Genomic DNA, 27519 nt, shown 5'->3' on the forward strand with positions numbered 1-27519 from the left:
AACACGGCTTAGCCAGCCTGCACGGGCTGAGCAGCAGTCCCCTCCAGTCTCTGCTGGACTCCACACCAGGGTTTACTTCCTTCTTCTCCCTAGTAAAGTCTGCAACTTGTCTGAGAGGGGAACTTGCAGACTAAACTAAGGCAGGTTGTCCAAAGTAGCAGTGGGGGGAATCTGGCTACAATTACACCCACCTTAATTTCAAAATGAGCCCCCTTTTAAAAGCTATAATTTGGACCTGCCTCCTACCTCTAAATGATTGTTAACAACATCTGCACAGACCTTTAAAATCAAATCGTGAGTTTATCCTCCATAAACCTTTGTTCACTTCATGTGGTTAGATTGGTACACAAGTGATTGTCTGTTTTGTCTTTCATCTTTTGGAATAAAATAGCTTTTTTGTAAGACATTACTGCGTAATGAAGCAATTATGTGCTTTAGAGCTTAACATATGACCAAAATACACAGCAAATATATTCATCATTTTCTTTCAGCATGCCAGCAACCCAAACATTAACCCTGGGCAATCCACCAAATGGACGAACAAATCAATTGCTTAATGGAGTTTTACAAAGCAGTCAGAAAAGATGAAAGTTAAGCTGTAGAATAGATGTAATATTTTCCAGACAAGCCGTGATTGATGGTATGGGTTGAGATGTGGCTATCACAGCTATGCTACTCTGCAGCACAGGGACCAGAGAGGGTGGTTTTACAGAGAGCAGCACAGAGGTTCTGCCAAGCCGGAGGATTAGGTCTTTCTCTGAGATGTGGGTGACTGAGTGTGTGTGTGTGTGTGTGTGTGTGTGTGTGTGTGTGTGTGCGCGTGTGTGTGCGTGTGTGTGTGTTTGAGAGAAAGTTTGACTGCTGTCTAAGGAGAAAAGAGGTTCTTTTTCCACATGTGAAAAAGCCCAGATTCAGGGGCTGTCACTCAGCTATGCACGACAACTCTTATAAAACATCTCTTATCTTTGAGAAGAGCCATTGGTGTGTGTGTGCGCGTGTGCACGTGCGTGTATGTGTGAGTGCGTGTGTATGCGTACACCCTTTTTGGGTCAACTTTGATTTGAACACCTACGAGAGACCTTGACATTTACAAAGTCATTAACCATAAATCAAACCCTGATTCTCCTTTAGTCCCCCTTGAGGAGATCTACAACAAGAAGCAGATGTCCTCGCAGTCATGACTCCCTCATCCCTGTGTTTTCATCCTTCCTGTTCCATGTACACAACAAGCCAAACACTAGGTAGGACAACTTTGAGAAAGGTCAATATTTGATGGCCCCTCTCTTCTGTGTGACCTCCTTGTGTGGTGAAAGCTCTATTCCAGAGAGCCCTAGGAATGTGTGTAAAGAGCAAAGCCAACAATGCTCTTAGCGGGAGAAGAATCCTGTATTTCAGGCCTGTGTTCCTTCCTCCTTAAGCCGAACAAGCCCTCTTTGACGAGAAGGCACAATTAGATAAGTCACTTTAAAACTGCGCGGTGACTTGGAAGGTTCCCCTGCTGACGGCCACCCACACACCGGCCTCCTCGTTAGGCACGGCAGGGAGACGGGGGGGGGGGGTGTCTCTGTTAAACGCGCTGGGCCGCCTAGCGCGGACGAGCAAAGCTCCGGTCAAGCTCGGTTGGCTTTCTGCAAGCACGGGGTGATATTTTGTTTTCCCTCTCCGCCCGAGCAGCGGAGGCAGAGGAGGCAGCGGTGCGGGAACGAGCTGGGAGCTAACTGAGGTTAGTCTGGCTTCACTGGGCATGACATCACAACAAGGCTAGGCTGAGCTAGGCTAGGCTAGCCCGGGTCCAAGTTCCAGCAACCGAAAGACAGAAAGAAAGAGGAGGTAGATGGAGGGAGGGGGGGGTGGGTAGTGAGAGAGTGGATGAGAGAAAAAGAGAAAAGGAGAGAGACAGAGGAATACGGTGTGAACGGGATAAAGATGCAGTAGAGAGAGGGAAGAAGAGAGAGAGAGAGAGAGAGAGGGTGAAGCGTGGTAATTTGGTCTCCACAGCCTGACAGTGATTTCTGAGATGGAAATCGCATCAAGTTTGCCGCCGCTGCCCCCGGTGACATCACTGAGAGCTGGTTCGTTGGTTCGTCCCGCCCTCCAGGCCTTAATGGAAATCCAATGGTGCTGCCCGAGTCCCTGCCCGGGCCTGGCACTCTGCAGTCCTGCGACGTGCGCCTTCTAATCAGCGAGCGAGAGGATTGGAGGACGTAAGGGACATTAAACAACCGCTTCTGGATCCTGACGGAGTGACTGACGCAAGCCCGGCGGTGGCGAAGAGGACGAGAGACACTTTCAAAGGAAGCTTTATAGCTGTGATATCTATACGTGCGAGTTTCAATCACTCCGGCAGAAAGTACTGTTCCAATTAAGGAAGAGGGCTGAAAGGGAGATGGAGGAAGATCACGCACCCAAAAGAGACCTAAAGCTTTCGTGACGTACAGTGAAGTTACTGAGCTGAACATGGCTGGTCTGCTGGATGGACACTACTGTAGCCGGCCCAAAGTGTTTAATTTTCCATCATATGATGATGAATTACATTATGTCGATACTTCAGTCAATAGGATACCATTAAATCAATCACATATCTGGAATGGTTTCGGATACATACAGACAGATTAAAGCAGCAGAAGGATTTCACATTGAATTCAATCCCCTTTGAGGCTGGGGATTTGAAAAAAAAAAAAAAAAAAAAAAAACAAGAATGGAGCCAAGTCCAATCATGTCTGGTTGTTATTTTTAGTCCACGTGTTGTTTTGTTTTTGTTTCATTACACTGATACTGAAATGTTTCCCACAATCCAGGCTACAGGCGAATTTCACAGGATTTCAAAGCGTCTCCGCTCAGCTTCGGTTCCGGTCCGTCATTACCGTTCAATCCCTGAGCGACGCTGAACGCTGAACATGACCAAGCAGAAATTTGAATAAAAACATGTTTGATTGAGTGGCTCCGGGCTGCTTGGGGTCATTTACGTTAGAACACAACGGATTGCACCACAACACTGGGACGGGGGGGGGGATGAGAGTGAATACTAATGAGAGGAGGGTGTGTTTGGTAGCGTTGTTGGTGCAGAGCCAAGAAGGGGGGGTGCTTTTGGAGGGGGCAGCGCAGCCGCAACATCACACACAGCCCACTTCAGAGGGAGGGAAGTGTGTCACACAACAAGGGAGCCCCCCCCCCGAACCAGCAGATTAGGGCCGACCGCAGAAGGGCTGTCCCAGATTGAAGGAGATCGACAGTATCTGAGGTAGCTAGCTCCTCTCTCGTTGATATTCATAGAGCATATCTCACAGAGAGAGAGAGAGAGAGAGAGAGAGAGAGATAGAAGGGGATAAGAGAGGAAGAGAAAGAGAGATTAGGCCAGGGTCCCGGCAGTCAATCAGAGAGATTAGCGTAGGGGGCAGTAGGTCATCAGGTCAGAGCCCTCTCTGACAGAACATTGAACACCATGGAGGAAGTGAAAGGCCTGGTCTGTCTGCTCGGGGAACGTACAGGGACAGCCACTGCCTAAGGGACAGCAGCACAGGGACAGCCACTGCCTGAGGGACAGCAGCACAGGGACAGCCACTGCCTGAGGGACAGCAGCACAGCAGCACATAGGGGGGGGCAAGCAACTGTCAACACATCAGATTCTATTTCAGCATGGAACAACCCTGAGTTTGACTGAATTGACGAACAGAGAGAGACAGAGAGACAGAGAGAGAGAGAGAGAGAGAGAGAGAGAGAGAGAGAATGACACGACTGACTGACTGTGGTCCAATTTGCTAGTCAGGGCCTATAGATTTCAGCCCATTATGATGATAGATAAACATGTTTAGAGTTCACATCAGGTTTGACACCGTTTCAATGGGATCAAGTTTCCCTCCGCATGAACGGATGTGTTCTTCACCCGGAGGGGACGTGGCGGCAGACAGGAACGCAGCCCCCATTCTCGGCTTTCGTCTGATAACGTCCTCCTGTCTGATAGTCTGCTTGTCATGTAGCTCCGGGATTCCCACCGCGCGTCTGTCTCCACCTCCTACCTCGCTGTGTCTCCTCGCCGGGGGGGGGGGGGCACCTCATGAGTGGGGGCCGCCGCAGAAGAGAGACGGGTGATTCACCTCGGAGAGATGGCGCCGTGTACGCTTTAACGGTCCAGGCGGTTGTGGCGCTGTGGGTTTTTGGCGGCGTGTTTGTGGCCATACCTCCCTGTTTCTGGTGCCCGTACCTTTGATGGGAACCAGGAGCGGAGCGGGGAGGAGTCACGCACGGAGCCGGACCTCCGATTGCCCTCGTTACACTAATTGGACACACTCGTCACTCCGGGGGAAAGTGAAACTGCAGATGCGAGCAGGCCGGGTCCGAGGAATGTGACCTGATCTTCTCTCTCCCTTCTGACAGGGAGAGACACAGGCCTCTCTCCTGCCCTCTCCCTCCTGCCCCTCCTCCCTATGGTGCCCCTCTACCGGCTCAGAGGACTGTGGGAGATACCGATGTGTCACCCTCCCCCTTTCTCTCAACCCCCAGCGCCCCCCCCCCCCCCCCTCCTACTCTCTCTGATGGGCGTGACGAACACAAGCCATGTGGTCTGACAGGCGACACGTAGATCAGCCAACACAAACAACTTCACGCAGATTAGGCAAAAACGACGAGGGTGACGCAAAGCAATCCGGACCACAGGCTACTTTAAAGCGAAAACGAGTCACTGCATCATGCAAGGGAGATTAAATAATCTAATATGTAATAACATAATCCAAGAGGATCAGGGAAATGTGCATCAGCCACATAGCGGTGACAAGTACATATCTATTTATGCAGCATATTTAAATTTGGAACTACTCTTTTACTACTTAGCAAATGCCATATATATCCTATAAGCCATGGCTTATCAGAAACGAGGGCTTGATGGTATTGAAGGTCAATTCAAAGTTAGAAGATACTTAATTGTAGCCCCTCTCAGAAACTTTTTTCAGTGGAATTTCATCCCTGCTCTGCCTTTCTCCACAAAGAAAGACCAGTCTGTCATCATGAACAAGGACTATCCCACTATGCGCATGAGCCATCTGCTCTACGTGAGACCGAAAAGCTAAAAGGGATAGACTAGAGACAGGCCAGGTACTCATTAGTGTTGTAAAACAATAACGTCTATCTGTTTGAACATAATAGCACAGCAACACACAAATACACCCCCCCTCCTCCCAACACACAGCAAACAAGTACTGTGGGCAATAAAATCTGTCATAAACCCATTACCGTCCCCCCACTTAGACGGCCAATGATTTCCTGTCAACACACCCATAAACCTCAGATTGCTATGTGTGTGTCTGTCCAGGAGAGTGATCAATGGACTCTCATTAACTAAAATACAGCGTCTGGTTTTAGACTGGTGTACGTGAGGGGCGGTGAACATCACATCATCCCAGAGTACAGTAGTATGTAAGGATGGTGAGTCACTACTGCTTTGTGTGCCTGTTTTCTAGTGCCCCATGCTAGGCTAGCCAGCTGTGTCTTCATGAATTGTTGATGAGACACTGAAGTGGGCTTCTTTAAGGGGTTTGTTAACCAGCTGAGATTAAACGCAGCATCACTTATTGATGAGCAGTGTCTGGTTTCGATCATGTCACTCCCGCTCCTGGGCTGGCGGGCTTGATACCACTGAATGCTGCTGGTTAGGGATGAAATAAAATAAAAAACAGACATGCCTGCACTAAGTCTACACTTTCACAGAAAAGTCTGTAAAAAACATTTGTCCATTTCGCAGAACCCTCTGTAAAAAGTTTCCAGATAAAAAAGAACCCTTTTCTGGTCACACAGAACTATTGGATTCCACACCTAACCTAGCCAAACCTACTGAACTTACTTTTTAGAGGGTTCTATATGGAGGCACAGATATATTTAGAAGCCAAAATCGTTCAAACTGACGGGTTCAGGGACAAATGGTTCTACACAACACATAGTTTTACCCTGAGTAGTAACTGCTCCTCCCTAACTAATTGTTTATTTCACATAACAGGATGCATGTGATGACTGAGTGCTCGATGTTTACTAAAATGATCTTGCACAACAAATAGGCCACCATGTCCAGCCTTTTCCACTGCTCATGACTCCTAACAAGGTTGTTGACAGTGCTTAACTGGCGTAGAGAGCTTAAGTCTCTGAGGAAACATAAATGCCTACAGTACACACGCACACACACACACACACACACACACACACACACACACACACACACACAGGCGCGCGTGGATGTAATGCCTATTCTCGTTTCCTGGATGTAATGCCTATTCAACATTTTGCTCCAGTTCTGCTCATCTTCATCCTCTCTGCCATTTTACTGTCTACGGGGGAAGCAATTCAAAAACCAAATAAGAAGAAAATCATCCTGTGGTGGACAGCTGGGACACAATTCACCCCTGAACGTTGGGCTGGGAAAATGTTTCTGGCAGCAGTTGCCGTATGGATATTTAAGGGCCAAGGCCTCCATGTTCTCTCTCTTTCCTGCCAATAAATCCACGCAGTCTTGTGAGCACTGTGTCGAGCTCATGTCTGCCTCACAGAATTCCTAGGCACTTCGGGACTGTATTATCTATGACAATGACACATTGACATATACGCTGTTTATAAGAAGACAAATGAAGAGGCTGCATTGGGCGCTTGGTGCATGCCTGCTACCTCTGATGACATGGGCTGCTATGATGACATCATAACAAAGGGACATAGTTTTCAGTGTTTGTTATTGCAGCTGCCAACAGAATGTTGCTAGTTGAGATAAGAACTGCAACGCCTCAAGACTAGAACACTCTTGACGCACTGTGGAGGGGAGAAGCCAGAACAGAGGAACTTTCCATACAGACTTAGAACTTCTGAAGTGAGAGTCTGAGTAATTAGCATGACATCCCACCACCAAAACGGACCTGAATGAAATGTTTTTTGACAGCCAACGCCTAGCCTATACTTATTTCCCTGTGACTGTACACCGTACATTACATAATGTGATGAATAAAAGGAGTCTTGAATCTTAAATGACCAGAGAGAGTAACTCCAGCTACTGCACAGTAACAGTTTTTACAAATTCGGACGAGATCCCATCTGGAATGAATCAAATCGAACCATATTCCACAGTAGAACTGGCCAATGTTTGTCTGGCTGTGTTTTCTAAACAGACTTGGTTTACTCGTTTCCCCCAGCGATGTGGGACGCTTGCGCCAGGGTGCCAGGTGGCAGGCGGACTCCTCCTTCACACCTTGTGTTGAGCAGCCTGCCTGCCCGCGGGAGGCTAAGTACGCACAGTCAACGTTTGGCCTATGTGACAAAGAGCAATCAGAACCGACTGTAGCGGTTGCCACGGTGTTGCCAGTCACCTATCAAAGCCAGTCAACAGTTGAAGGCGGACCGCGGAGGAGGAGTGATGAAACGCGCATGTGGGGGGGGGGGCGGAGCTGGCACGGCTCGTTACGAGACACTGGCACTTCTCAAGAGAGGGTTTTGGATGCAAATTGTGTTTGAAAAAGCACCGGCTCGGTACGCCAAACGCTACAGTTCATCTCAAAATTCTGCTTTGCTTCCTCATCAGGACTCGATTACTGGGAGTTACACGGTCAGGAGCGTCTCACTCCGCTGACTGAGGTAGTAAATCACTGGTGGATCTCTCAAAGCGCTGATAGTTCCCAACGTATCGGATATCTCGACTCCCACCGGGGTGGAGCTGCTGAAACCGAAGCTGACAGTCGAGTTTCCAGGACGGACGGATCGCGAAGCCAATCCGTCGATTGTTCCGTGATGCAAGATTTGTCGAACAATACGGCTCCTATCCAGATGATCTCTCACACGCTATAGAGGGGGCATACTCATGTTTAATTCAATTAACAATAATCTTGCTAGTATTCTCTGGGGTCCCCCCCAATCCCCCCTTCGGCCATCTATGAGGTCCAGCAGAGCAGCTGGACATGCAAACATGGTAGCAGCCTTCAAAGTCTGGCCCAAGCTGTCATCAGATCACAAGTCTCTCCGCTGTCTCCAGCTCCCCGCCCCCACTCCCCGCCCCCTCTATAGGGGCTAGATCTGCTCCTCTAACATGTAGACCTCCTGATGAGGACAGAGGAAGAAAGAGGAGGAGGGGGCTCTCTGATCCCTGGAGCACCCATCGCTCTCTCTCTCTCTCTCTCTCTCTCTCTCACACACTCTCTCTCTCTCTCTCTCTCTCTCTCTCACTCCCTCCTCCCAGCAGCACATTGGTTCGCCCCCCCAACCCAGCACCTGATCAAGGCTGCTTTAGTCCAATTCGTTAGCGCCCAGCTCCGGGGCTTCCATGTAAGGTGCTTTAATAAGGCCATCCGGCTAGGTGGGGGGGGGGCTTCATTCCTCTTCTCTCCCCCCTGTCCTGTGAGGCCTCCTCCGCGCACGCCTCCCGCCTTTCATCCTGGCCCGTTCCTCTGCGCCCGCGGAGCCGCCGTGTGGAGAGTGCGTTCCCCAGACACAGTGGCCTGCTGGCGCGGCCCCAAAGTCAACAACGACGAATACAATCAAGGAACAGGGAAATACCAAATGGGGTGTGCGTCCTCGCTTACTGGACAGGCGGTGATAAACGCTAGGGGAGATTCTGATCTCGAAAAGGAAAAGTAATTTTACCAAGCGTGCGACTACTAAGGGGGGGGGGGGAATGAAAATTGCGAGAGAAGAAAATAAACTTTTCTAACTTATTTTCCTGTAAGTGATTGGTACTGCCTGTAGGAGCTTCTAAAGCACCACTATAAAGGAGAGGTTTCCATAAAAGTAATTGCCGACAAGAAATGGGCAGGAGATCAACAATGAACCGCCCCATAAACGATTAGAGGCCTGTGAGACGTGATAACTCCGTGGTCGGTGCGTTCATCTTGACCCGGCCACCTCTCTCCGACCCCAGAGCCAGGGTGAGTAATGGGGGGGGGCCGGGACAGCCAGGGGCCAAATATCACAAAGCATACAGGCTACAGTCTGTCCCAGCATTCCTTGATCCTTGGGATGAAATAACAGTGATGCCTTTCAAAGATCAGCCCCCACCCCCCCCCCCCCCCCATCCCCACCCCCACCCACCCCGTCCTGTGTCCCGGCAGCCCTGAGAATACACTTAAAGCGGCAGATCAGACACCCCTAATCTCCATTGTCCTCCCCGGGGAGGCTACAGAGGCGGGCCGGCCAGGGAGCCCTGCCAGCGCGGCCTACTTTGCCCGGCGCGGCCATCTGCAGCGCCACAGATGGCGGGATGGTGCGCGGGTCCCACCAGTGGCGCGAGGCCAGGCCCTCAGATGCACTTCCAGCTACAGCTGGGTTAACCCGATACCATCGTGTACGCTTAAATGAAAAAGCCCCCATACAGCCCACACGCACGCCGTCAGACCCCACACAGACGGTGGGAACAGGCAGGGGAAAACGGGGGAGGGGGGGGGGATTGTTTCTGGTCTACGTGAAGACATATAACGAGGATGCGATAGCCGGCTGCGTGTTTTGCGTTGAAGCGTTCGGCACGCACGCGGCTATTTCCCATGTCTTTTTCCCATGGCCTTTCGTCCGATCGCTCTGTTGTTCGACGGGCCTCCCTCGGCGGATGACGGTCCGGCAGACCTCATCCCTCTCTCGCAGACTGCAGATGCTATTGATTACGCTGTTATTCTCATCCGCCGGGGCGAAGTTGTCTTTGATCTGCTTCCCTTCCTTTCTCGGCAACTCCCTTCTTCAAACACCCCAGAGAGCGCACTCTAATACACCACTCAATACATCCGTTAGACCTCTGGCTGATCCCCCGTCGTAAGAAACACAGACGACTATCAGGGTTGACGGAACGCGGGTCGCCCAAGAGAGAGTGATGCGTGAGACACTGCCCATGCCGGGCTGGAGCCAGCATTGGCACTTAGCAGGAGAATGAACAAACAACGTCCCCAATAAAACAGAGGAAGAGACACGCTTTAAGGTGACACATAATGAATAGGCTCTGTGTGCACACATCACCGCCTGTGAATGGCTACTGCCACGCCAGTTAGATCGGGACATTTCTTCCTTTGGATGACGCGCCGCCAGGGCAACGGCCCAGACACCGACAGGGCGGTGACTTCCCGATAACGGAGTGAGTACGCCGCTCTCAAACACGCCCTCCGACCCGACCTCTGGCACTTAATTGGCTGCTTTGTCCGGGAGCCAACCAGCCAGGGAGGCTAGAACCTTGGCCTTGGGGATGTGGGGGTAGCAGGGGGAACGGAGAGAGAGAGAGAGAGAGAGAGAGAAAGAGACCCTCCCCAGTCCAGGATGCACGCCCCACATTGTCCCTCCTCAACAGAGGAGTAATGACTCCTCCCTCAATTTCCCAGCAGCCAGCCAGCTGGTGTGCCTCTCATCGGTATAAAGACAGGGGGGCCCGGCTTGGCCCTGGCTCCCCGGTCTAACTCAGCATGGGCGTCCATTCAAGATCTGCTCTCAATTAAGATCCCCTCAGCTTGGGTCTCAGTCTGCCAAGTCTCTGCTCTCCTCTCTACCCTCTCCTGCCCCCTCCTCTCCTCTCCTCTTCTCTACACCCTCCCTTCTGTTGGATCCCGTGCCACCTCTGCGTCTCCTACCCCCTCGTGTCTCTCTCTCCCGCCCCCTCGGTGGAGACCCGCTCTGCTCGTGGAGCTCCGTCTGTCGAGTAGAGGGGTTCCCCCCCCCCGACACTACGGGGGACACTGCAAGGAGCTGCTGACAGCCGCCTGTGCGAATGACCCTGCCTTCATTACACACGGAGATAAAACATCTCAGCTGTTTAACACTTACGTGCGTAACGGGCCAGAAATACCGCTACGGCCTGACGTTGGCTACTTCTCACTCTCAGGATCAGCAGAACTGGTCCCTCCTCGTGGCAGTGCTGCCGTTGCTCCAAGGACACAGAGTCAGAGTGGAAAAGGCAATGTTGCTATTTTTAACCCAGAGAGCAGGTTTTGACTCTCTTTTTCAGTATCTCTAGACGACGGGCCAAGCAGTAGCATCAAATGTTTGAGTGGAGTATACGTTTGAGGATTTTTGCCTCCTTATGACATATTGAGTTGATATCATCACTATACAACACACACTCCCCCACACACGCGTCTGGTTCTACTTATGTGGTATTGGGGAGGATACCGTAGAGGGCTGAAACTAAAATGAAAGTCCATGCTACTAATGAAAGACAGACACCTTCCCAAGTGCTGGCCAGACCTAGAGGAGAACCACAGCCCCAGACTGGACAGACCTAGAGGAGAACCACAGCCCCAGACAGGACAGACCTAGAGGAGAACCACAGCCCCAGACAGGACAGACCTAGAGGAGAACCACAGCCCCAGACAGGACAGACCTAGAGGAGAACCACGGCCCCAGACTGGACAGACCTAGAGGAGAACCACAGCCCCAGACAGGACAGGTCTAGAGGAGAACCACAGCCCCAGACAGGACAGACCTAGAGGAGAACCACAGCCCCAGACTGGACAGACCTAGAGGAGAACCACAGCCCCAGACAGGACAGGTCTAGAGGAGAACCACAGCCCCAGACAGGACAGACCTAGAGGAGAACCACAGCCCCAGACAGGACAGACCTAGAGGAGAACCACAGCCCCAGACAGGACAGGTCTAGAGGAGAACCACAGCCCCAGACAGGACAGACCTAGAGGAGAACCACAGCCCCAGACAGGACAGACCTAGAGGAGAACCACAGCCCCAGACAGGACAGACCTAGAGGAGAACCACAGCCCCAGACAGGACAGACCTAGAGGAGAACCACAGCCCCAGACAGGACAGGTCTAGAGGAGAACCACAGCCCCAGACAGGACAGGTCTAGAGGAGAACCACAGCCCCAGACAGGACAGACCTAGAGGAGAACCACAGCCCCAGACAGGACAGACCTAGAGGAGAACCACAGCCCCAGACAGGACAGACCTAGAGGAGAACCACAGCCCCAGACAGGACAGACCTAGAGGAGAACCACAGCCCCAGACAGGACAGACCTAGAGGAGAACCACAGCCCCAGACAGGACAGGTCTAGAGGAGAACCACAGCCCCAGACAGGACAGACCTAGAGGAGAACCACAGCAGAGCCAGGAGAGAATGCATGTCCATCTCCCTTCAGAGAGAGAGAGAGAGAGAAAGTGAGAGAGAGACAGACAGAGAGACAGAGAGAGAGAGAGAGAGAGAGAGAGACAGAGAGAGAGAGAGAGAGAGAGAGAGAGAGACTACCCTGCCCTTAGGTACTTTCCATTTCATACGAAGTCTGTCTCCAGGAATCCAGGAATATTCTCCGGAGGTTTAGTGACGTCGACTAGCTGACACCATTATCCTGACCCTTGCCTGGATCTGTGATGTAACAGGGGTCAGCTTTCCACAGATTTCCCATAAATGACTTAATTTGAGGAAGCCCATGTTTCCAAGAAATATATCTCAAGAATCTGACTCTGAAAACAAATGCTTAGGAGTCATAATAAAACACAAGAGAACTGTAAATCTCATACAAGTATGTACTATATAGTTTAATGTGGGAGCACACAGAGGTTTTGTGTAACATGATATTAAATAGAGTTCACCCTAGTGTCTCTGGTTTGGCTGTAATAATAGGATATTTCAGGAAACTGCAAATTCATTAAATAAAGTTACAACTGTTTTGGTATGAGTTCCCATGTGCTCTCTGTTCAAGAGACAAAACAATTCCCTTTCGGAAAATAAAACTGTAGGAAAAGTAAGACAAGTCTCCTTCTGAACTCATCTTAATAATACAACCATATTCCTTATGGGCAAAAGGTTGCATTTAACGTAAAAATGTAGAAATGTTTGCGATCTTGACTGAAGGCTCCCAGTACCAGGAAGTGGGCGTGGTGTGTGAGGCCAGCGTAATGGACCAAGGTGATAAGAAAAAGCCTGAACACTGACAAAAATAAATAAAGACTCTTGGAGACAAAAATAGAAAATTTATTTTATTTGTACATCGAGTACAAAGGTGAAAAAAGTGACAAAGTGAGAGTGAACGTTTCGGTCCACTGATCAACACTTTAAGAAGGTCACATTTCACATGAAAACAAAAGCTGAATGCCAGCTCTAATGACCTTTGGCACTGCCAGGCATCTCTGTTCTCCACCTTGGGAAGGGGGATCAAAGCTCTGTCTAAAGCCACCTTTGTTCTCCGTCCCTGGCTAAGAACTGGCTTTTTCTCCGTTCTCCACTGATCCCCGCTGGTGCCCACAGTCTCCACACCTGAGCCAAAATAACTCAGGAAGAAAAGGCTGTATAATGGTATCCAGACTCTGATGTTTTCAGGACTATTCTCCCCCCACTCTTCAGCCCTCGTTCATGCGCAGGTATTCTTGGTAGCTACATTACTAAACAAACAACACAGAGGAACTAAGGAAGGAGATAGTGGTGGTTACTGGAATTGTTACCCCTTGGGTTCATTTCCCGGTAGTAACGTAAGTCCTCTGTTTCACCTCTAGTAGTGAATGTGTTTGATAACTCTTGAAACTGAAAGCAGCTCCGGGCCTTTCTGATGAAATAGGAGTCAAAGAGGAGCGTCCTTGGCTGACAGGATGATTATGGTGATGCCTCAAAAACACGCAGCGGTGTAATCAGAGGAAGTGCGATCGCTGAACTCCTGCCGCCAATACAAGCGCTGTGGGGGGGGGGGGGGGGGGCGGGGCGATCTCTGGTCTCGTTCCGCCCGAGGCCTCCTTCCCGCTCGGAGGTCGGTGGGAGTCCCCAGCGTGTCGGGAACACACACATCCCTCCGCGATGGTGTGCAAACCGAGCGCCGGTAAGGGGATCTCTCTTCAGGGGCAGGCCGCTCTTTCATGGCAGCATGTGGGACGGATTGACTGGCTGCTCGAGTTTCCCTCATCTACCAAATGAAATCTCTGATGCAGAGGTGGGGTACTGTACCACAACCCGTATTAGAGTTGGTTGAGACTTTTTACAAGTCTAGCGTTACGCCTGAAATGATCAGAACCTGCCTGCTGAAACACACAAACTAAGGACCCAGGCGTTTCTAGTTGTATACCAAACAAGAGCTTTTGAACGTCCACAAAATTCTCTTGCGTAACCCCCCAGAAAGCCTGCATACATTACTGCAGATTTAAAGCACTCCCACGGCCCACTGTAACTTACACCTGTAACTCCTCTCCAATGACAGTACTGTAGATGTTCAGAACCAACCTGCGAAGTCTCCGGAGGTAGAGTGGAGGTGATCAGGCCTAGTTAGGTACAGGCCTATAGGCTGCTAATGAAAGAGTTCTGGCAGCACAGTGGAGAGGAGCAGGACAGACATGCATCTTTAATGGCCCCCTGCTGTTTTCCTGCTACTGCGGCAGGACGCCTGTCTCCCCGATGGTGCAGCTGGGAGCAAGGTGGGCTGAATCCCAAACAAGAGAAGGGTGCTGGGGGAGGAGGAGGAGAGAGGGAGAGAGAGAGAGAGAGAGAGAGAGAGAGCGGCGGAGATGATTTATTCACATAAGATAGGAGAGGATATAAAATGCCTAGGGCAAAAGTGAAGTGCAGAAATTACTGGCACAGGATAAGAGACGAATCAAGATGGCTAGAAAAAAACCTACAGGAGAAGATAGAGAGAGAGAGAGAGAAAGAGAGAGAGAGAGAGAGTTACGGAAGAAAAAGAGAAGGCGTGAAGGTGTGTGTGTGTGTATATGTGTGCATGCGTGTGTGTGTGTATGTGTGTGTGTATAAAAGTACAGAGAACAAGAGAGCGGAGTGTCCTGCTGGCTTGCTGACCGGGCCAGCCTTCAGCAGGGAGGCCTGGGAACATCCACTGTGGCAGTAGAGCTATGTGCTGCTCTCTGGAGCATTAAAATCACCCACAGGAGCTGCACTGCCTCCTCACCCTCTCTCAGAGGGCTGGGATGCTGGCGAGTCCAAGCAATATATCAGTCTCTCTTTGGGTTGCTGGGGGGGGAAGCTCAGCGTTGAATCTGGACTGGTCTGGGACGGGAGAGGTGCCGAGGTGATGACGCAGACACCTTGAACTCTCTATCCAGGTCACAGGAGCTTGTTCATAGACACTGGTAGTGCAGTCACTCAATTAAAAGACAAGTTACACAAGTAGCGCTAGTGTTGCAGCACCTGCAGCAGATCCTTGCGATACGAGCGTGTCCTCGATACGCTATGCATCATAAAAGAATTAGGCTTTTGTATCTTTAAAAGCCAGAGAAGACTGAGTCGAATTACGCTGAATTGAAAACACACCTTGAGCCACGCCCTCATCTCCACAGGTGCATTCTGTACGGGGCAAACTGCGCTGAGATGGAAGGATGATTTATGAAAGGGCTCTTTCAACTTTAAAGAGGAGGTCTGGCTTATGAGGTGAGGGGAGTTCACATACCTATCAAATCCTAGTCTAAACACCTGCATGGCAAAGACCGTCTCCCCAAAACGCTCTGCTTCCTGTTTAAATGGCAGTTTATTTTTACATCAGCTTTCTCTACCAGACAGTTTGGTTGCCCTTGAGATCGAAGGAAAATAAAGTTGAAGGAATAGCAGTTTTGATTTTTCTCCCACGTTTAGAGCTGTCTTGAAAAATAGCTTTAAGCGATAAGTAATGACAGCGCTAGTAACTAGTAAAAACATGATAGCCTTTGGCGTGGGATACCGTACTGGGGTCTTTGGATGTTGAAAAACCAGACAAGCCAAACCGTTATGTTTCATAATCTCCTCCTGTTGATAATGAACTGCATGCTATGACATAGTCACACAGCTGAGATAGAGGTGAGGAGTTCACAAAAGTGTTTTCAAGCCTCCTTCGGTCGGAAATGACCTGCCAAGATTCCCCAGATGTGTGCTTAACATCTTTGTAACAAGAAGTGTTTTGTGTAGGGGAAATTCCATTGCGCAACGGTTAAATATTTCATTGCAATGGGTGGGCTGTGGGTGTTGGTGGGGAGGGGGTGGGGGGTGGGGATGTTGTGGAGGAGCACAAAGGCAGCTGGGAGATAATATGATTTAAAGATAGGCAGAGTTATTAGGAGGACGCCCAGGCAGGTGGGCTGACATGCTGGCTGGCCAGAGAACTCTGACTGACAGTGGCTTCGTGACCCTGCTGTAACCAGGCAGACGATAGTCTCTGCTGTGGGACAGGGTACGCCAGAGTGATGTTGACAATATGACTTGGCCAAGTTCTAAGCGTTAAAATCACTAGAAATGAAAGTTGGGTTAACTTTTGGGTTTGTAATTAAATTAAATCCTTGGGAAATTTAATTTGGGAAAGGATTTCTCCAGAGTGGTGGTACATAAGTAATTACATCTGTATTTTGCTAATTTCAGAGAGAGAGGGAAGGTTGAGCCAAAGTTCTGATAGCACAGCAAGTGGAAAGGAGAATTCCTTTGATGACACCAGAGCAGTGCACAGGATGAGGTCAAAATCACTTTCTCACAGGAAATGAGGGTTCTGGCGTGATAGTGTATGGATTTGGGGTTATAATGACTCTGCTTGTAGAGCTCAGCAGACTAAAGTATCAGGTAACTCCTGGAGAGAGAACTTCTAACATGATTTGACAGAAGCCAGGGAGTGATCTGGGGTTTATGTGTCTTCCTGTGCACATCTTAAGTCTCTTCCTGTAACAACGTGGTATAATAATAACTCACACTCAATAGATGTGTTTTTTTTCAGCACTCATTAAGGAAGAAATGTGTTATTTGACCCTCCTGTTGACTATAGGCAGGACAAAAACCAACTAGTTAAGCATACTTTCAGCCTAGCTTGTCAAACAGGATGGAAGTTCTTCTTTTACATGTTCGTCAACGTGAGTCTGAGAGCCTGAGTACTAATCATTCCTGGTCTCTGATTGGCTCTCACTGGCTCCATTGACCTGCGGTTATTCAGTGTAATGTCAAACGTTAAATCCGCTCTCATTAACCAGGCTTCTCTTTAGAGGTTGGGCAAGTGGTGGGGGGTGGGGTGGGGGCTGTGTTTGCTCTTTTGTCTTTTGAGGAGGTATATAGGCAGCAGGGAAAAGGGGGGGTCAGCAGGCTTTGCGGGGTCAGGGTTAAATGACTGCCACCCAACTCCCTTTCTTCTTTCAGATTTGGTTTATATTGTCCTCTGGTGCCTTGCATTCCCTGCTTTGTCCCACCACCACCAGGCCCCTCTCTAGCCTTTTAAGAGTACAGGCCAGTTGGGAAAGGTAATTCACACCGGGACTGACTTCAGTGTGAGGCACACACCTCGGGGGCGAGAGGCTACGTTATCTCTGCCCCCCACTTCAGCTCCCCGCAGCTGGACAAAAACAAACTCCTCGCCATGACAACAAGCGGGTGTCCCGTTACCTCAGGGTGGAATCTCTGCACAAACATGCAGTAAAGTGATAGCGGTGTGTCAGGAACGGCGCGGCGTTCACACTTGTGGATGGGAAAGGGCCTGTAATGCGTCTGCGAGGGGAAAAGCAAGATGTAAAATCACCGACCACGTCGTAGGTAAACGCAGACTAATCTGTGTTTACTGATTGCGCTGCGTACAACTTTGGACAGAAAATATACACGAAGGTGATGGAATTCTCCGTGGAAAGATGAGAAGTGGACGTACGGCGCCGAGGGCAGCGGCAGCACTTGCCCTCTCCCCCGCCCGTCACCACAGGAATGCTGGGTAATGACTCACACATGTCCTCAGGCGAAACTACCCTAAAATATAAATTTCACTTTTCATCACAACCCACCCTCCCTTTCATAAACAAGTGAACACATGCACACACACACACACACACACACACACACACACATACATCCCACCCACTCTTCCACTCCTCATGGCTGTTCCAGTCATACAGTGCACTGTTGGTCCCAGTTGAGAAGAGTGTGTGTGTGAGTGTGTGTCCTGGGGTACAAGGTAGAAGTGTGTGTGTGTGGGATAGGGGGGGTAGGAGTTCCTGAAGTCCCAGATGTGCCAGCAGGCGCTGTGGTTTCCTGGTCACTGATGTTTTGGAATGCTTGACTCTACTCAAACGGTCGAGTGAAAACCACTTCAAGGACTGGCCGGGCCAAACGGAGGTCAAGCTGAGGTGCTGAGGAGTCCGCACCGTTAATGGAGCCCAGAGCGTGCGCCGAAGGAGTCGCCTCTTACGCTGACTACAGCAGCGCTAACTACCGCTGCGCTAACTACCGCAGCGCTAACTACCGTTGCGCTAACTACAGCAGCGCTAACTACCACTGCGCTAACTGCAGCAGCGCTAACTACCGCTGCGCTAACTACAGCAGCGCTAACTACCGCTGGTGCAGCGAAGCACGGGCCGGTCAGACGCCACGGAGAATCACACCTCTTCTCAGCACTTCGAAGAGAAACAACAATTAAAAATGACGTTCTACTGTATTGGGAATATTGGTCAATGATAGCGATTCAGTATGACGTCATCACGATGACCAGACAAGAACGTCATTCATGAGTTAAGTCTTGACATCAACCAAACGCACTCACACACACACACACACACACACACACACACACACACACACACACACACACACACAAAGAATCTGAGCAGTTCACAGCAGCAGGGCCACATAGCTTCGCGGCTGGAAAAACCCTCAAACACAGTATGAGTGGGATGACATCAGCTCGGAGGGATTTGAATGAAAACACAAAGCCGCAGCATCGGGACTGCGCTGTCTGGGAGTCCTCTCTGTCTGTCTGTGCCGAGGAGCAGGGGGCCGGGACAGGCAGGGGAGAGGGAGCCTTTGAAACGTGCTCTATAATTAGCAGGAGCACTTTATCAACGCCTGGTTGTCCAGACCTGCAGAAATATGCATATAGTTCTGATAATGAGAGAGAGGGAAGAGAGAAGCTCTTTATCTAGTGAGAAAATCACCCTGTGATCTGAGACCTCTCTCTCTCTTACACACTCTCTCTCTCTCCATCTCTCTCTCTCTGTCACACACATACACACACACATTCTTTCTGTCGTTTGTGTGTGCTAAACCGCATTAACATCATAACCCTACAACAACTAACATAGCAAATGCATGATATTTAAGCTGCTGTAATACTACTATATACATTTAGAGTGGCACAGGCCTATAATAATAACCACTTCTTTCCTGCAGGCCTCCTTTGATGACTATGATCATCTGTCATAACATTCATGGTGGGTGGAGGGGTGTGTATTGATTTATTGGTGATGCCTCCACTTAATAAATCAAAGCTGTCCTAATGGGTGAAGCTGTCCTAGTGGGTGGACAGGGTCAGTTAGCAGAGGGATGGAGGGCCAGCTAGGAGGCAAACTCAGTGGTCCCAGCAAGGTCGGCTCTCTGCTAAAAAACTTTTACTTCCAGGCCACTGAGACCCACAGAGCTGCATGAAAATCACTGCTCCGAAACGTCAGAACTGCTCTGTCTCTCCCCCTCTCTCTCTCTCTCCCTCCCTCCATCCTTACCTCCCTCTCTCTCTCTCTCCCTCCATCCCTCTCTCTTCCTCTCTCCGCTAGCCGTGAGGATGACAGAGTGCGAAAGTGGAAGGATGGAGAGACATATAAAAAAAGAAAGAGTGGTAGCGGAAGAGCTTGAACGCATGAGACAGCCAGTCCGCACTCCGACGGCTATTTCAGAGCGGAGCGAGACACAGGAGGACGCACCGGGCGAAGGGCAGAGCTGGCCTGGCCTCTCGGCTGTTACCGGGCAGACCGGTGATGGGGGAGAGTCTATCCGGCGGGCCCCAGCCTGGCCTCGAGTGTTGCGTAACGAATGGAAGATAGAGATGGAGTGAGATGGGCAGGGTACCGTGATCACCGCGTATCAGCCCAGAAAGGCTAAAACATTTGTTACGGTACAGTCCTATCAGCTACCCCCCCCGCCTGCTCAGCTATGAGAAACGGCTAATTACATCACACAACGCAGTGTTTCACTAGTTTCACTCTGTAGCGAGCTAGCGACTGAGAAAAACCTACATTTGATTTCACTAATGTCCTATTGAGCCAGGATGGTTATTGCTAAATGCTAAAGAGTCTACAGGTACAGACATGATAATGGTTATAAAAGAGATCCAGTGCATTAAGTAGACATCGGCATATAATTGTTTCAGGGTGAAAACAAAACCATTCTTACTCTGGAGGGAATACATAAGGTAGTGACTGTTTTACTCACCCGTCTGAGGACCTGATGATATCATTCACACCTGACTGAACAAAAGATGTTTATCCTGTTCCGGCTTGGAGAGACAGTAGCCTAAAACTGAAGTATGGGTGGCAAACTGTAGACCCTTGTACTGTGCTACAGGCTGTCATTGGTAATAAGAACTTGATCTCAATTGACCTGCCTGGTTTAAAAAGGTTAAATAACAAAATGAAAATAACCAGACAAAAACTACATTTAACTCACAGCATGTAGAATTGAAGTATCATTGCATTTGCAGGAAAGCTTGACTTCAGACTCATGGTATGCTACTACTCAGTGTCTGTGTCTGTAATCATTTAAATACAGTAGCGACCAAAGAATAGGGAACATGTGCTCAAGCAATGCTTTGCAGATCTCGTTTGTATGTAATACATGGTTCTTTGGCATAGCATTATGGGGTTAAAGAAATAACCAGCTTGTGTGAAAATGGTCCCTTCGCCCAAGGAGGCATGGAGGCACAGAGAGAGGGAGGGAGGGAGGGAGGAAGAGAGGAAGGTGAAGAGAGGGAGAAAGGGAGGGAGGAAGATAGGAGAGATAAGGAGAGAGGGAGGAAGGTGGGAAGATAGGAGAGATAAGGAGAGAGAGAGGAAGAGAGGGAGGAAGAGTGGAAGGTAAGGAGCAGTGTTGGGAGTAATTTACTGTACTTACTTAGGGATTACTGTAATCAGATTACTTTTTCCAGTAACTTGGAATGTAAGGGATTGCATTTGAGTTTTCAGTAATCAGATTACAGTGACTGTTACTTATGCGCGTGCCTGCTCCCTTTCATTTGGTTAATATGCGCATGCGAATGCCACCTCTGCAGCCGTGGCTGAACTGACTGTTTATGTCATCAGCTGGTATAGAATCCAATTTTCTATTGTCTACTATGATCTAAAATGCAAAACTGATCTTAGATCAGCATTTCGATGATTCAGGTAAGGAATGACCTGTTTTTAGAAAGTAACTCAAAAGTAAAGTAATTAGTAATGAAGGTAAGGAGAGAGGGAGGAAGGTAGGAAGGAAGATAGGAGTGATAAGGAGAGAGGGAGGAAGGTAGGAAGGAAGAAAGGAAGGAAGGAAGAGGAGAAGGTAAAGAGAGACGGAGGAAAGGAGGGAGGAAGGAAGGGAGGGAGGTAAGGAGAGAGGGAGGAGAGGAGGGAGGAAGGAAGGGAGGTAAGGAGAGAGGCAGGAAGGGAGGGAGGTGAGCCGGGGTTGGTTGGTTGGCTGGTTGGTTGGTTGTTGGCCCTCTCAGGAGCCACATACACCCCGCAGTCTCCATTCAGCTTTGGGCTCCAGTATGCAGCCTGCCCAGCAGCATGGAGCAGGAATGTGACGTGTTGCCAGCCACGTGTTCCAGGAGGAGCAAGCCAGAGAGGACTACTCTCCTGCACAGGCACCATGACCCCCCTCCCCTCACCCTGCCAGAGACACCCCAAACCCCCTCATCACCGGGCTGCTCATACACACTTGATCAAAATAAACCAGAGCAAGTGTCTGGTGTGGTCTGGCCTGGTCTGTCTGGTGTGGTCTGGCCTGGCCTGACGTTAGTCTTCCCAGGACACTGATGAGGTGTCACAGGAAGAGAGCTGTCCAAACAAAAGACAGAAGGATCCAGGACAGGCACCTAGTTGTATAATGTGTATGTGTGTGTGTATGTTGGCGTGGGCATCTGCGAGTGCTTGTATGCGTGAGTGTTTGTATGTAGCTTAGGGGCAATGCCAAGAGAAAACCCAAGGCCTTATAAGGCAAGCGGCTGAAATTCAAATAGTTTCCATGGACAGACTTCAATTACAGGTCAATTACAGGTTGAACCCTAGCAGAACTCAAAAACACCATCCTAGTCATTAAAGAGGACTGATTATCTATTTCCCCACTGTCTAGTCCACAGACTGCTTTAACTGGAGAGAGAGAGAGAGAGAGGGGGGGGGGGGGGGGGGAAGTGAGGGCAGAGATTTCCATCCAAAAACATTTTACCTATTTGTGTCAGTATCATGCTCTGCATTCAAGCCTGCCTAAGTACAAACATGGCCGCACAGGGAACATACCAACATGGCCCCACAGGGAATATACCAACATGGCCCCACAGGGAATATACCAACATGGCCCCACAGGGAATATACCAACATGGCCCCACAGGGAACATACTGGTGTGTATGTGGCAGCTTTACAGCCCTGATCCACAAGAGAGTGCGTGAGTGTGAGCTGGTACAGTAACATCTCACATCTAATCCTTATTGACCTCCTCATCTACAAACGGCGTACAACTGAACAGTAGGCAACTTGTGATGCCTTGCCAATGGAGCAGTAACTGTTTCATCCGCGATCAAATCTAGAAACGCAGCAGACCCTGTCCTTTAGAGATCCTCATCCTCTGGACAAGTCGCAGCCACATCACAACCCCCCTCCCCTCATCCCTCCCACCCCTCCAGCAAGGCCCACCCACTCCAGCTTAATTGTCATTCAGATTAGTGGGCGCTCTGTTGTTTAAGGGTGCCCTAGACACCCAGTGATATAAAAAGGACAATTAAGAGCAATTAAGCCGTAGCATTTTTCAGAGGGGTGAAAAAAAGGGTGAAAAAGTTGAATGTGTGTTTCATTTTTATGTATGTATGCATGTATTAATTAATTAATTTTAACAAACAACACATTGTCTGTCCCCCAATAGACGTGGAAGCTTTTACCTGTCTGACCTCTTAGCAAAGCAAACCACGGGTTGTTAAAGATAGGACTTGAGTCTTTATGGTGGGAGTCGATAGATTCCCTCAGGCAAACAAATCCATCGTGAGACCACAGGAAAGGGGGCTTGAGGAGCATGCTGAGACACGTCAGGCAAGAATGGCACATCCTCTCCTCTCCTGCATGGGTTCCTGTCTATGTTCAAGTTGATGTTTACGCTGCAGTGGAATGAATGAGTTTCAGAGGTGCCCCTTGGACAAACACACATGCACGGCACACACACACACACACACACACACACACACACACACTCACTCACAAACCCCCCCAAGAATCTTTTGGGGAGCCTGAAGAGATGAAAAGTCAGCTAGGCCATGGCACCATGCAGTGCTTGTATCAGGTTAATGACGGGTTACTCCCTCACTGCCTCCTCCATTGGAATGTTGATGAGCACTCAGCAAATCCAATAGCTCAACTGAAATAACTCAAATGAGTTGTGAGAATCAACGTTAATAAACACATAGTGGCAGACTGAAGGCCAGGCTATTTAAAACCTGCCTACTGTGCAGGCCTAGGCCTACTAGCTCACTACAACTGTTACTGAACTGGGGACATGAACCATGTATGCAAAATAATCATTATCATTATCATCTAAATATTTTAATGAACAAGAAAAATACATATAGTCATAAACAAAACCGACAGAAGGCATCACCTGCTCCATCTCATCCTCACCAGACCTATTGACAATAATCAGTTGCTACCGGATCGATATTGAAACGCTTTCCTTTCATGTTCAGTTGATAAATGGGCTTTAATGGAATGGTTCGGAAGAAGTGAGCACACAAGTCTGCTGAAGTCTATAGCATTATGCAGTATTCCAAACTGCTGGGGTCTTATTCATAAATGGGCAAATCTGCCAAGTAGCCTATTTCTTTTTTGGAAGGTGTGAGTGAGCTCGAGTAGCCATGAGCGTAGAATGGGGCTAGCCTACTTCCCAGGTGGGCTGTTCACATTATTTCCCGCCCGTAGCCTAGTCTGAGGACTTTGGTAACTGCCGTAGTCTTTTTGGCAGAGCTCAACGGTGTAAAAAATAATAAGGATATCATTATCTTACACCTGCGAATATATTTTACGCGTTTGAGTTATGAGAATAGTCTGGCGCGCAACACGCCCCTCCGCCTGTCCGCGCGGAGACAAATTGAGTGAAAACACCACAGCCGAGCTCACCTCGTTACTTTGGGACCACTGCCTTACATCATGTTGGCGTTCATGATATACAACATATGGAGCTGGGAATTTCAATTCAAGTGAGTCCAAGGTATGGACTAAGTTATTAAATGCAACTGTGACCCTTCCGTGGCCTAACGTTAGGTTATATTCAGCACTTATTTCTGCGCTTTTGCGACCAGGCACCCGTCCCGCACTATGTGCAACGGGAGACCCTTCACATAAGCATGCGGCGGAGAATGAATGCACTGAAAGTGGAGTACTCACGCACTGCCTCCTGTTTGGGGTCCAACCCAGAGGTAGACTGCTGGAGTTTTCCAATTTTAGTCTGCAAGCCCCGAACTCGTTGGTTGGTTGATACAATGTCGCTCTCCAGCTCCTGGAATATGGAGCAAGCATGCTTGGCCAGGTCAGAAAGCTGCCGCAAGGTCCGGGAAAGAGCCACATTGTTGATGGAACACAGATCCTCGAAAAGCTGACCATCGTCATTCGGGATTGAATGCCTACACAGCAACTGAGGTTCCACGATCCGTTTGGCAAATGGCATTTTGTCATGGACCTGTTTATAAATCCACTAAAAATCAGTCCAAAGAAATGTAGCAAAAGAAATTCTCGCCCCCCCCCCTTAATCCATCTTTCCCAAATTCATCTGTTGATACCCCATCCTTTCACTCCCCAACACGGGTGGGCATACGCACTGTTGAGAGCTTCTACTCTTCAGTATCCGCGTTGCTCCTCCGGTCATCAGCTGCCTGTCGGTGGTATGTTTTCCAGTGCTCCAAAGTAGAGGTGGTTTTTAAAAAAGAGCACGTCAAAACCTGGAGCGGCATGCTTCATGTCCCGGATCCGGACTCCAGCGGCCCGTAGCCTAGGTGCTGACGCTGGTCTCAGCCACATGCACAGAGAAAACGCCAGGATTGGACAGCCACACAGGGAGATATTGTGCACCTATTAATCTCTTTACCCCTCCTCATCTTCCTGAAACGAGTCTAAAGTGTCTCAGTGTATGAAATTGTTACTCACTTGTTACATTATAATAACCATATGATAACCATGCTGTAGTGATGGGCCAGCTCATTACACAGCCTCAACTATCTCCTGACAATATGGTGATTTAAATGAATAATATTTACTAAACATACACAATACATATGTTGGATACATCATTCTGAGAAATGTCTGATTAACATCACACAACTTGAGCAGCACAGCACATCCTGAAAAAGGATAGATAACCTAAGCAGATATAGGCACCAGATACAATTCTTTATGAAAGATGGAGCTTTCAGGATTCCTATGGTGATTCGTCATATGTCTGTAGGTTCATCTGCGCTTTCACCTCCATACCAGGCTTGGCAGAGCAGACCGAGTCTCATTCACATTCGCTGAATGAGTGTTTAGCTAAATCCCAGCTGACAGGGCCAGAATCGGCAGAGGTGACAGCCTAAGCCCTTCCTGTGGGCTAACTAATGTCCACACCAGAAGTGCAACCATTGCAAAGCCTGGCCTGGGGACAATGGAGGGGCCGGCGATATGGCGCATGTCGTCATCATGAGTAATGGTGTAGCAACAAAGGCCAAACTTGAACAGACAATGGCTGGTAATCTTCACAGGCGAGAGCAGATGTGTGTTGTTTTTTTTTACCATTCAGCAGCCATAATTCAGTGTAATTCATATGGAGGGGAACTGCAGAGTATATTTCAGCCACTGTTCAGAAAGCCCCTCTGTGTAGTACAGTTAAACACATTGCACTGAAGGAGTCCCATTGAAAAATGTTCTCTGGTAATACTAGAGGCACTAACATCCATCAACCCTCAGCCCGGATGTTTCCAGGATGTGTAAAATATCCAGAGCTGCCTGTGGACTGTCAGGTCATCCCTGGAACTCCCCTGGCTGCTGCACCATGTTCCTTGACCACTATAGCAAGAGAGTCCATTTATAATGACTATGTCTCAAGACATATTGTGATCATGGTATAATCACTCAGTAATTATGTGGCAGTTGTTAACATTGTATGAGACAGTAGAGTGGTAATTATATCAAATGGGTGTATATTTAGAGGCGACACATGGCCAACACATATAGTTTCCTCGTCACATGCAGCTGCTGTCTCGAAATGCAAACCAAACAGAGTTAAGTGGTATTTATAGTTCAATGAGGGGGACTCCTAGTTTAGGAGTCTGCCTTTATGAATGTATACCAGTCTGTGCTTTGTGTCCTCTTCTGAGCACACAGCCTGGCAAGCACCTGTGAGAATGCTAATGATTTAAGTCTGCAGAGGGGGAGCTACAGGTATGCACACGCGTGTGTGCGGACTGTGCCAAACACAGGTTATGGGAAAGAGGAGTTGAAGGGGGCGGGCGTTGTCGTCTGGCATCTCCTGTCTGTCTCCCTGACTAAACTGCCAACATTCATCTCTCCATTCATCTCCTTAGACACGGGATCAAGGTATCAGTCTAGACTTTGTCTGCCTCTGAAATTAAACACTGCATGGAGCTCAACTGTTGCATGGGGACTGTGTGTGTGTGTGTGAGTGAGTGAAAACTGCATTAGTAGTTCACCTAATGGCCATCCTTCATTTTTCAGGATGCAATCCCAATACACATGATTGACCAAGGCACTAGCATGTCACACAACTGTACATCACCATGCTATGAATTGAGTCTTATCTAGCATCCTGCACAATCTTAATATAATAATCACGCACTTCTGTTTCCCAGTAAATCAATCATCTGGCCAAAGATAAAACATGTCTCAGTGGTAGTAAAGACCTTTCTATAGTACCAGGGCCTACTTAAGATCTTGTCATCAGTTATCATAAGAAGAGTCGTCACATCGCAGCAGGAACATGGCCTAATGGACCATGAATGAACCACCACCGGAGAAGGGGAGTGAACCGTTGGAATGGTAAATGCTGATGGAGGACAGGCCGGAGGAATGTGGAGTATTTCAGTGTGATTGGTTCTATGGTGGATATGAATGAAAGAGTGCCGGGATCCTGGACAGCAGCAGACGCACCGCACGTTATTTTGGGATGAGGCCGCTGGATGCGGGTTGGAGGAATGCCTTCATCAGCCGCGATCTCCTCAACCCTCGGCTGTTGTGTCTGTCCGGGAAAGCACAGCTGCCCCGCCAGGGACTTGGAGAGAGGGGGTGGAGGGGCTCTTTGAGGCACAGGAGGTCATCAAGCTGGGATAATGTAGCTCTGCTGGGAAAATGTCAATAAGCCTATGCTTCACTGGCACCCGCACAGAACCTCTGGAGATGTGAGAAGTGAAAAGAACAGGGAGGAGAGAAGAACAGGGAGGAGAGAAGAACGGCGATGGTGCCCCTGGTGAGATGTGCTCATGGATTCCTTGGGGGGGGGACATGAGATGTTTCCCTCCGAAGTTCTGCTGAACCTCCCAGAAACAGATTGAATTGTGAATGAACCTCCGAAAATGCTGCTGATGCTTGGTCTTCTCTTCTGGTAGAAAAGACTGAACAAGTTAGGCCATGTGACCAAATCCCTTAGCATCAAACTCAGCATCTCTCTCTCTG

At 49.1% G+C, this 27519-nt stretch overlaps 1 protein-coding gene across 1 annotated transcript in view; it reads right to left on the bottom strand.

Moving 5' to 3' along the window:
* nhsa (Nance-Horan syndrome a (congenital cataracts and dental anomalies)) overlaps positions 1-24526 on the bottom strand; it is a gene marked incomplete at both ends in the record, with an annotated part of 63689 nt that extends 39163 nt beyond the window's left edge. Inside the window, one exon of the mRNA XM_084444453.1 lies at positions 24247-24526. Coding sequence (XP_084300579.1) covers positions 24247-24526 — 280 coding nt within the window. The remainder of the gene's footprint in view (positions 1-24246) is intronic.
* Between the last annotated feature and the right edge of the window lie 2993 nt (positions 24527-27519).

The sequence above is a fragment of the Borostomias antarcticus genome, assembly GCF_949987555.1.
Source record: "Borostomias antarcticus genome assembly, chromosome: 10".
Classification (NCBI taxonomy): domain Eukaryota; kingdom Metazoa; phylum Chordata; class Actinopteri; order Stomiiformes; family Stomiidae; genus Borostomias; species Borostomias antarcticus.